Source organism: Myotis brandtii, unplaced genomic scaffold (assembly GCF_000412655.1).
Source record: "Myotis brandtii unplaced genomic scaffold, ASM41265v1 scaffold240, whole genome shotgun sequence".
Lineage (NCBI taxonomy): Eukaryota > Metazoa > Chordata > Mammalia > Chiroptera > Vespertilionidae > Myotis > Myotis brandtii.
Genome location: NW_005359064.1, coordinates 3,748,651 through 3,760,189, shown reverse-complemented (window position 1 = coordinate 3,760,189; position 11,539 = coordinate 3,748,651). Strand labels below are relative to the sequence as shown.

Sequence of the window (11,539 nt, the reverse complement as noted above, 5' to 3'; positions counted from 1 at the left end):
GGAGAGAGCAGTTAGGGGCGATCAGGCAGGCAGGCAGGCAGGTAAGCGGTTAGGAGCCAGTGGTCCCGGATTGCAAGATGGATGTCCAACTGCTGGCAGGCGGACATCCCCCGAGGTGTCCCAGACTGTGAGAGGGCGCAGGCTGGGCTGAGGGACCCGGCCCCACCCCCACCCGTGCATGAAATTCGTGCGGGGAGAAGGTGGGGAGCCAGCCCGACCTGCGCCCTTTCGACATGATCGGGCCTAAACTGGCAGTCGGACATCCCTCTTGCAATCTGGAACACTGCGTGCACCAGTGACCATACTTTTCATACAGGTGAAAGGCATCTTGCTGTTGTATGGGCAGCTACATTTTTTGCCCTGATTATAAATAGTACATAACATGATCCTTCTGAGGCAGTAGTACCATTTTCCCTCTTATGGGTGAAAAAACTGAAGCAGAGAGAAATTAAGTAATTGGCTTTGTCACACAGTTGTGTCAGAATCAGGGCTGACCACAAAATGTGCCAGCCAGAGTCCATGCATGTCATCGCTACGTCATCCTATTTTTTCAGTGTTAGAGTAGCCTTGCCAGGTTTTAATTTTTAAATCTAGGAGACTGTTCCCAATATATAGAGTAGGGTCCCTAGGCCTGGCTGGCGATCAGGGCCGATCTGTGGGGGGGTCAGCGGAGCGATCAGGGGGCCCCTGCTGGCACCTGCCTTGGCTGGTGGCCGGCGCTGCCCACTGTCCGGCCCCGCCCCCCCACTGCCACCAGTTGCCTCCTTCTTGGGGGACAGACGCTCAACGCAGGAGCTCCTACATTGAGCGTCTGCCCCCTGCTGGTCAGTGCACATCATAGCGACCGGTTGTTCTGCCATTCGGTTGATTTGCATATTAGGGTTTTATTATATAGGATTGTTTTCAAATTTTAAAAGTATCATTTTAGAAAATAATCTAACCTCTGAAACTTACATAATTTTATTAACCAATTTCACCCCAATAAATTCAATAAAATAAAATATTAAAAAAGAGAAAGGAAATCATCTAATGTCTAATTAGATTGAAAGTCAATATGTGTCAGTTCTACATGTTAGTCTACCTACTGACTTTCTACCTTTTAAATAAATGTCATACCCATCCTCTAATTTTTTATTATTTGGATTATATTTTTTAGCAACAAGCTTTACCAACTATCAAATAGAATACATTTTATTTTTATAAGGCAACAGATTCATATATTTAAAATATATTTTATTAAATAATCTACTTGGAGAATAATTACAATAGCTTTAAACAGCAATTATAGGTAATAAAAACAAGTTCCTTTGTTTAATAAAAAGACCAAACAGTCCATATTATGTTTTGCTGCTTTATACACAGGAATGATTTATTTTACAAACTGGTCAGTTTCAATATTAACCTATAAAATTAAAAACATTTCTTAGTATGTTTCAAAGGCAGAGTGAACTTCATAATGATATGCTTTCGCATTAACCAATATGACAAACCATAAGAAACTTAACACCATTGTAGCAATTCAAAGTAAAATTTACAGAACAGGCACTTTCAAGTCAGTTAGTGGGTGTAATTCTCACAGTTGAATGTTACTTGTACATAGCTCATTTCATCAAAGGTTATCAACCAATGAAGAAATATTCCTTTGATGCAGAAGCACAAATACGTTTAGGTTCCAAACACTGTGTTCTGGTTGTAATACATGCAAGACAGCCCTATATTAGAAAAATCTTCTGAAAGAAAAATGAAGAAAAACAAAAAGCAGCTAGAATGAAAGCATCTACAAGCACTAAAATAAAGCCTTTAAGTGTTAAGCCAATGTTTTAAACCCCTTCATTCTCAGTTAAAGGATTAAGAGGCCGAGACAGAGACTGTCTGCAAGGGTGAGGATACTGGAGGTTGGCAGTGTCAGCATCACAAGAGTGCTCGACCAGAAGAGGAAGAAGAGAGGAAGGAGGAGGAGAAGGAAGAAGCTGGGCATAATTGGACCATCTCGATCCAGCCTGTGGGGAATCCAGAAGGGGAAAGAAATACCTGAAACAATGAAGACATGAACAAGACACCAAAACAAAACAACAGAAAAAGAAAGAAAAGAGAAAAGTAGTAAATACAAAGAGAACCAAAGAGGAAAAAACAAATGCTGGGGGGGGAAATAGCTTTAATATATTCATGCCAAACTAACAGAACATAATATTATGCAAAAATCAAGACCCTTACTCAAATCACGCTGGCCTAAGCAAGTATAGAAATTTGAAAGAAAAAACTACAATCTGCTAAACTTAAAATGTTCAAAAAATTACCAGCATGAATGTTACAAAAAAGACAATTATATAATTTAAAACATTTTCTAACCTCAGAAACATTTGATGCTATCCTGTAAATTTACAAGTCTAATAAGCTTTTAATTTATTTTAAGTAACGCTTCATTTGTAGTAACAGCTGGCACACATTTCACATTTTTTAATGCAAACATGATACTGAAAACCAATTCAAATATACTTTCACAAAGTATAGCCAGTTATTGCAACATGCTTTCAAAGAAATACAATCTCTGAATACTTAGTTGGTTTTCTGCAAATCCTTACAATAGTACACAATTGTGATAACTAAAAGGGCTCAAAGCATATGTCCTATTGCTGTTATTCTGACATTTTATTATAACTTACCCATAATAATTATGCATTTTAGCAAACAAAAATTTATGGCTTTGTCTTCAAGGTCACAGTTCTATAAGATATTAACTACATGAAGCAGCCAACTAAATTAAGAAAATTCTGGGACAAGGAATGTGGAAGTAAATGTGCATGCACAATGTCAGCAAAATTTCAACTGCTTCTCTTATAGTATGTTTCCAAATTTTGACTTGAAGGAAATTTAAACCACAGAATCACACCATAAATATATACAAGCACATAAAAGAAACATTTATCTCTTTAGTGAATATGAATCAAATACTTACAAAGGTGTTTTCATTTTACTACCAAATTTTAAATGATGCAATACCAAATATTTAATTTGGCTACAAACTGTACAGTTTACTTTCATTTTACTACTACTTTTCTCCACCTTCACTAGTATTTTAAAAATATTACTAAGAAATGACAGAGTTGTACGGAATATCATGTTTAAACCAATTTTACAAAAGGTAAACACATTAGCACTCAAAACAATCTTTATGAAAAATATTTATTCAATCTTCAAATTAAAATTATAAAAATTCATCATTTTAGCTTACTGTTTTAGAAAAACAAAAGAAATAAGCCTTCATTCTCCAAATGGAATAAAGTTATATTTTCCCTCCTCCCAACTACTTACAAGGGTGGTAATAAATCCTTCTCATTTTAAAAACCCTTGTTAATTTCAGGAACATTTCCAAAAATTGTTTTGGTGACAATGTCTCAACAAAAAGCCTCTCCATTTATATTCAAAAGTTTCAACTAGTGTCAATAAACTGGTTAATACAAAAAAAAAAAAAAAGATATATACTGTATTTTTAGAAGCTTTTTGGATTGCAGTTTAGTAGTAAGCAGGCTGCTGGTGTATCTTGGAAGAGGTCAAATGGCGCTGGGGAAGGGGAAAAGGAGCTCGCTTTCCATTCCTGTGTGCATGCAACAAGCAGCAAATCAGCAAAGTTACTCCAGTTAGCTGGAACTCAGCTGTGCTTTCTGTTAAAGGACATAATACAATTGGAGAAGGGAAAATGCATCACAGATCTAACACACATGGGTATTAGCACAATAAGAACAAATTTCAAAATTTCAAAGCTCTTTACAAAAGAAAATATGCAATACAAGCAACAACCAAAAACTAGATTTTGTGTTTTTTTTCTTTTAATTTAAACTAGTTTCCTTTGCTTCTTGGAATCATCTTTATAATCTGATATCTTCTATGGTAACCTGAAATTGTTTCCATGCAAATACTTAAACCTCAAAATCAAATAACAGGACTTCTTTATAAAAATATAACAATACAAAATAGTTGAGAATTTTTAAAATACAATTCTTTTATTTAAGATGACAACAGAATAACTACAGGACAGTTTGTTAAGGCTGTACCTTGAAGTTTCCTAAATATTCCAAATTATTCACAAGGCATATTAAAATAATTTTACCATACAAATTCACATATTTAAAATTTGAATACGAAAACAACAGTATGACTCTTTAAATCACATCAAATATTCTTTATTAAGATCAGTAAGAATCTAAAATGTTAAAAATTCTTAAAAAATCAAGTACTCAGAATTACCATTTCTTCTTATAATCTCCATTAACATTTTAAACAAAACAAAAAAAACTAACTTACTCTCCCCTACAAAAGCCTTAATTAATGTATTTTATTTAGGATTTCAGTTTGACCCGATTCAAAGGCTACATTGCCAGCAGTACTAGCACACTAATAATCTACGGCTAAAATCCTCAGTATTATCCCATATTTCTTCTTTACCTAAATTTCATAATATAATTTTGTTTGAATGGCCTCACAACCTACCTGTAAATATTATGACTAAGTAATATTATGACTAGGTAAATTTCTTACTTCAGTCTTAAAATCCACGAAATAACACACCTTTAGTATAGCTACCAGAATGATTTAAAAATAAAATAATTTCTAGTTTTTCCATAAAACAGCCTACCTGCCAGCAGAAGATCCATTTAATGAATTTTGAAGATTTGGGATACTTGAACCTAGGGAAGGATTTGGGTTTCCCTGCTGAGTACTCCCATTGACAGGGCTCCCATTACCTTTCAAAATACCAGTACACTTCCAATTGTCCATATAATTAGCTGAAAGGAAAATGGTCAAATACATTAATAAGACTAATAACTATGCTCAAGGGCACAAATCTAATTCATGTCCTTAAACTAAAATTAAAGAAACAAGTGTCCTACAGGCTACATGTCAGTCAGAATAAATGTTAAAGACATTTTAAAATACAAAACAATTATCTTAATTAATGTTAACAATTATTTTTTAAAGTCTTAAAAGAATTACTAATTTAACAAATAAATCTTTCACCTCCCATTTCCCTTCCTCGAAGATAATTCTCTAAGTGCCACATTATTACATTAAGTTAATATCAAGATAAATTATTTTAATTATAACAAGTTTCAATTACATGTATACGTATATAGGGTAATGGAGTTGTCAAATGGTTACGCAAGTATAAGTCAAGTGGGTACCTAATATCCTCAGAGATTAGGATGTAGGAAACAAAACCTTTGGGTTTGAGTGGCTTATCCAAAATGGCTTAATTCTTTGAATGCAAAATTGGTCAATGGAGACAATGAGCCCAAGGAAACCCAAGTTAGAGAGCCTGCTGGGGTGGACCTGGGTGGTCCCAGAGCAGAAAAGGGCATCAAAGCCTGTGAACTCAAATTACACTTTAGAAAGGGAAGTCTGGGCTGCTTCTACCACAGCCTAAAACTGACTTAGCCAAACTGCATTTTGGAAAACAATCACTGTTCAGGGTAAATGAACTAACTTACAATTTTGGATCCAAGGTATGGGAAATCACTGACTAGAGTCAGCCTAAAACTGACTTAGCCAAACTGCATTTTGGAAACAATCACTGTTCAGGGTAAATGAACTGACTTACAATTTTGGATCCAAGGTATGGGAAATCACGGACTAGAGCGGTGCACAAATCAAAGACACCTCTGCCCAGTGGATAAATAACCGTGCAAAGTGCACACCACACTACAGCAACCACAGTGTCGACTCATCAGACCACAGTCTCTCTCAACTTGGCATTTGTAAGAAACTTAAGAATGAGTGGACCCCAAATTCTTGAACTTTTGGGAGTTGCAGGGGGGAAGTGAGGAATATACTGGATTTTCTCCTATTAATAGCTGGTTGACTAAAGCAGTCATTTAATAAAATAAGAGATGACTCTAATCTTATCCTGAGTTTGCACAAGTTACATATATAACAAACAGTATTTTAGAGATACTGCATATTTCTGTGATAGTTACTTTCAATTTTAAAAGTTGCTTTGTTGGCCCTAACTGGTTTGGCTTAGTGGATAGAGCGTCGGCCTGCGGACTGAAGGGTCCCGGGTTCGATTCTGATCAGGGGCATGTACCTTGGTTGTGGGCACATCCCCAGTAGGGGGTGTGCAGTAGGGGGTGTGCAGGAGGCAGCTGATCAATGTTTCTAACTCTCTATCCCTCTCCCTTCCTCTCTGTAAAAAATCAATAAAATATATTTTAAAAAAAAAAGTTGCTTTGTTGCCTAGCTGGTTTGGCTCAGTGGATAGAGCCACAGACTGCAGACTGAAGGGTCCCAGGTTCAATTCCGGTCAAGGGCACATGCCTGGGTTGCAGGCTCAGTCCCAAGTTTGGGGTGTGCAGGAGGCAGCCAATCAATGATTCTCTCTTCTCTCTCCCTCTCCCTTCCTCTCTGAAATCAATAAAAATATTTTTTTTAAAAATAAAAAAATAATAATAAATAAATGTTGCTTTGTTGCCCGGCCCGTGTTGCTCAGTGCTTGAACATAATCTATGAACCAGGAGATCACGGTTTGATTCCCGATTAGAGCATATGCCCAGGTGGTGGGCTAGATCCCCATGAGGGGCATGCAGGAGGCGGTCAATCAATGATTCTCTTTCATCACTGATGTTTCTAAATCAGTGTGCTCCCACAGTGGGAGTGTTGCTCAGCTGACATACGGGCACCAGACGAGGGTTCACGGCTGGCTGCCACTGCAGGCCGGAGACTGCAGCAGAACGGCAACGAGCCTACCAGACAGCGGGGCCAGGAGGAGCAGGAGCGGTAGTCAAGAGTGGCAGGCAGCATTGTACTGCTGGTTTTGGCCAATCCCCACAGGCCACACAGTGCGCTCCCACAGTGGGAGTGCTGCTCAGCTGACCTACGGGCGCCAGACGAGGGTTCACGGCTGGCTGCCACTGCAGCCCAGAGACTGCAGCAGAACAGCAACGAGCCTACCAGACAGCGGGGCCAGGAAGAGCAGGAGCGGCAGTCAACAGTGGCAGGCAGCACTGTACTGCTGGTTTTGGCCAATCCCCACAGGCCACGCTGAGGGACCCCACCTGGTGCACGGATCCATGCACCAGGCTCTCTCTCTATATATATATATAGTTGTTTTATTCCACACAGAAACTTAAAAACAATTCAATTAGTCTTTAACTGCAATGAACTAGGTAAACTGATAAAGGTTCAAAATAAATTAATACAAGACATAATTTTAAGTAGCTATGGAAAGATAATTTTTTTCAAAAATACTTAGTTTACATTTCTATGTGAAAATTCTAAAGCAGCAACATAAGGCAATAATTATTCATCGAAATCTTACCTTTCCATAATCTTACACAGCCATCATCACCTGAAGATGCTAGCACTGTTCCTGTTATATTCCAACTCACTCGCCAAACCTGAGAATTATGATTATCAAACTGAGCCACTATATGGATTTCAAATTTTGTTGGTCCACCAGAGGAAGTAAGTTCTTTCCTGTTAACAAAAAAATGTTCCTGAGGAATTCTGCAAACAGGTTTACATACACACACACAAAACACACCTATCTAAACAAAAATATATATAAATGGTCTCACCTACTTACCATATCCTATAAAATATGCTAATATGCCTAATATGCTAAGTGTCTGACCGTTTGTTCGACTCTTCCACCAGTCGCTATGACGCGCACTGACCACTAGGGGGCAGAAGCTCCGACTGGTAGGTTAGCTTGCTACTGGGGTCTGGCTGATCAGGACTGGGCGAGACAGGCCAGACACGCCTTGGAGCCTTCCTGCGGACCCCCGCCCCCCCCTCCCCCGGGGCCCTGATTGGGTCCCTCAGCCTGGCCTGTGCCCTCTCGCAATACAGGACCCTTCAGGGGATGTCGGAGAGCCGGTTTTGGCCTGATACCCTCAGGTCAGGTGAAGGACCCCACCAGTGCATGAATCCATGCACTGGGCCTCTAGTTATTTTATAATAATGTGCATACCCTCCCCCCATTAGCTCATACCCATACCCTCCCCCATTAGCTCATTGGGTTGCATCACATTAAATTGACTCACCAGTACCTGGCGTGATCCCAACACATAAAAAATAATGAGTGACTATTTCATAGAAGATACAACAAAAAAGGATTTTATTCATCCAAAGTAGAGGAATAAAATAGATGAAATAAATCATTTTAAAAGAAAAGTAGTAGGAGCCCAGCCAGTAGGCTCAGATGGTTGGATCGTTGCCCATACACCAAAAGGTTCCTGGTTCAATTCCTCATCAGGGCACATACATACCCAGGTAGTGGGTTCAATCCCCAGTCGGGACACCCGTCTGGGAGGCAACCAATCAGTTATTCTTTCACATGGATATTTCTCTCTCCCCGCCTTCTCTCTCTCTAAAATCAATAAACATATCCTTGGGTGAGGATTAAAAAGAAAATAAAGCAGTAGGAAGAGAAGAATAGAAGGAAGAAAAAATGACAAACTCACAATTCCAAAATTAAAGCTAAAAGGTTATTCACAAGAATGTCAGTGTTAATTTAATTTTCTCTTAGACAACCACCTTCATTCAAACATTTATAGAATACAAATTAAATTCAGAGGATCTAATTCATTATTAGTATCAGTCTAAATAAAACATACAGTGGAACCTTGGTTCTCGAACTTAATTCATTCTGGAAAGCTGTTCAAAAACCAAATCACTTTTTCCCATTAGAAATAATGTAAAGTGAATCAATCCATTCCAGATCCACAAATGATTCCGTTTTAACCTTTCTTATATACAGTACATGTCTAATGTATTGTTTAATCTATAAATAAACACTTGAAAACAAAAAGGACATGAAATGTGAGTTCATAAAAAGCAAATGAAATGCAGTAAAAAATGAAAAATTAATATTAATAAGCAGCAACAAAAGCCATAAAACACAGAAGTATTCACAGCACAATTTCCTGAGATGTTAACAACGTGAAGTTTAGCAATAAACTGAGCCATACTCGCACACTCTCTTTTGTAGCCTGAGAGAGGCATGACTGATCATAGAGCTATCAGCATGAAAGGGTTGTTGGGCTGAGAAATGAATTGTTCAAGATGGGAGACATTCGAGAACCAATGTTTGACTGTAATTAAGATGAAATGTTCATTAAGGAATCCATTCTTCAGATCACAGTTGCCTCTACACTCTCCTCCACAAATGAAAATAAGAGTCAAGAACACTTTTAAATTAGTAATTGTTTCAAAAACTTACCTCACAGGCTTTAATGTAAAAATTCTCACATCTTTGGTTGCTATGGCCAGAATGTGGTAAGACCTTCCCAGGTTTGGAGCAAATGCAATATCATGGACAGGATCAGTAACTGTCATGAGGGTTTCAGCTTTTGCATATTTCCTAATGAAAAAACAAACAATTTTACATTAAAAATTCCAGAAATAAAAAATTCTTAAATCCATATATTGACATACCTCAATTATTTTTATATTGCTCACAATGAATGTTTACATCTGCAGTACGCAGTATGTCCAAGTCCTAAACACTTAAATTGTGAATGTGACCTAATTTGGAAAAAGGGTCTTTGCAGATATAATTAAGAATCTGGGGATGAGAGCATCACCTGGATTTAGAGTAGGCCCTAAATCCAATGTTGAGTGTCCTTATAAAGTACAGAGAGGAAAGACATATAAAGAATACGAACATATGAAGCAAGAGGCAGAGATTGGAGTTAGCTGCCACACACCAAGGAACTCCTGTAGCCACTAGAAGCTTGAAGAGACAAGGAAGGATTTTAGAAGAAGCACAGTCCTGACAACCCCTTGATTTCAGATTTCTGGACTCCAGAAATCTGAGAATAAATTTGTTTTAAGCCACCACTTTTTAGTGATGTGTTATTGCAGCCCTAGGAAACTTATAAAACTTCCCAGGTTTCTTCTGTTGGTTTTTTCATTTAATTTAGAACACTTTAAGAAAGACTTAATTAAAATGAGATACTGAGTTATTTTTAAAAAGGATAATTGAATTTCTTAAATATTTGAGTGTAAATAAAAAAGCAAAGCTGATAATAGCAGGAATTGAGTGGTGGTTTGTTTTTTTAGTGGTGATAAAGGAAGCTATACGATGGTCTACTTTATCCTTACTATTCTATTTTTATATCTGCAAATGAAGAACAAGACAATGAAGGAGACAGCATATCAGATTTTTCTATTATGTCTTTCTGTCTGCAAATGGCTATCAGGGATAGAACTGAAGCAGTGTGTGTTAGAGAGGGGGTTAGCTTTCCACCACTCTCCTCTGACACACAGGGTGTGGCAACAGTAGGCTTACAGTTGTTTGTATGGAAAATTATACAATTAGTAAATACAAGAAAAAACTCTTGTGTTTTCCATACTTACAACTGTAAACCTACTTTTACCTCACCAGTACTGGTGTTCCCAGCACTCTCTACTTGGCCTTCTTTTCATCACAACATTCTTTCTGAAATATCTCCAAGCTAGTATGCACTTCGCGGTTCCTTCCTTGACCTCTCTTCACCTTATATGATCACCCTGAACAATCTTACATACACCCTTGCTTTACTATGTGGTCCTGACTCCTAATTTTGACCTTTGACTAGTCATTTTACTTTATTGGTCTCACTTTCTACATTTGGAAAATGATGCTAATATAAAAGCTACCTCCTCTACTATGAGATAGTGGTTAGCATTCAACTTTCATAATATGTGTGAAAGTGCTCTGTAACTATATAAATGCAGGACACTTATTTGTATCATTATCAACGCCAGGTCCTAATTAATATTTTCATTCAACAATAGAAATAAAAATATCCAATACTGGTTAATTTGATGTTTCCTATGTACTAAATGGTGTATTAATAAATGAATGCCATATAATCCACTATCACATGTCCTCCGAGTACCATGTTCAATCTATTAAGAACCTTCAAACAACTCTTACTTCAAAGAACCAGACCCAAAAAAATCCAAAAACAGCTAAACTTGAAAAGGTCTAATAGCTTCCTAAGTCAATCCCTCCCCACTACCTCCAGATAACCATGACACATGCTGACATTGTTATCTACCCAATGCCACTTCCCTTTTTCTGCATTCTAGATGCAGAAACTGCCAGACACATGCTGACTCCTTTGCAGCTAAAGCCCGAGAAAATGACCCAATTCTGAACAACAGGACCCAATGAAAAATCCTGGTAAGATGCTTCTAGAGCCTGGCCACTTGTGGCTCAGTGGTTGGGCATCAACCTATGAATCAGGTCACAGTTCAATTCCCTGTCAAGGCACATGCCCAGATTGTGGGCTAGATCCCCAGTAGAAGGCGTGCAGGAGGCAGCTACTCAATAATTCACATCCAGCCCTAGCTGGTTTGGCTCAGTGGATAGAGCATTGGCCTGTGGACTGAAGGGTCCCAAGTTCAATTCCGGTCAAGGGCACATGCCTGGGTTGTGGGCTCTGTCCCCAGTGGAGGGCATGTAGGGAGCAGCTGATCAGTGATTCTCTCTCATCATAGATGTTTCTATCTCTCTCTCCCATCCCTTCCTCTCTGAAATCAATAAAATATATTT

The 11,539-nt window shown here is 38.1% G+C and overlaps 1 protein-coding gene across 3 annotated transcripts in view; it reads right to left on the bottom strand.

Moving 5' to 3' along the window:
• Positions 1–1,216: 1,216 nt before the first annotated feature.
• SEH1L (SEH1-like nucleoporin) overlaps positions 1,217–11,539 on the bottom strand; it is a 24,968-nt gene continuing 14,645 nt past the window's right edge. For 2 of the 3 annotated variants that reach the window (XM_014540287.1, XM_014540288.1), the window contains exons 6-9: positions 9,218–9,358; positions 7,313–7,470; positions 4,634–4,784; positions 2,170–3,662 (exon numbers count right to left, since the gene is read on the bottom strand). In XM_014540287.1, the coding sequence (XP_014395773.1) occupies positions 3,650–3,662; positions 4,634–4,784; positions 7,313–7,470; positions 9,218–9,358 (463 nt within the window). In that variant the 3' untranslated portion in view covers positions 2,170–3,649. Of the gene's footprint in view, positions 2,032–2,169; positions 3,663–4,633; positions 4,785–7,312; positions 7,471–9,217; positions 9,359–11,539 lie in introns of those variants that run through there. The other variant, XM_014540289.1, reaches the window with a different exon arrangement.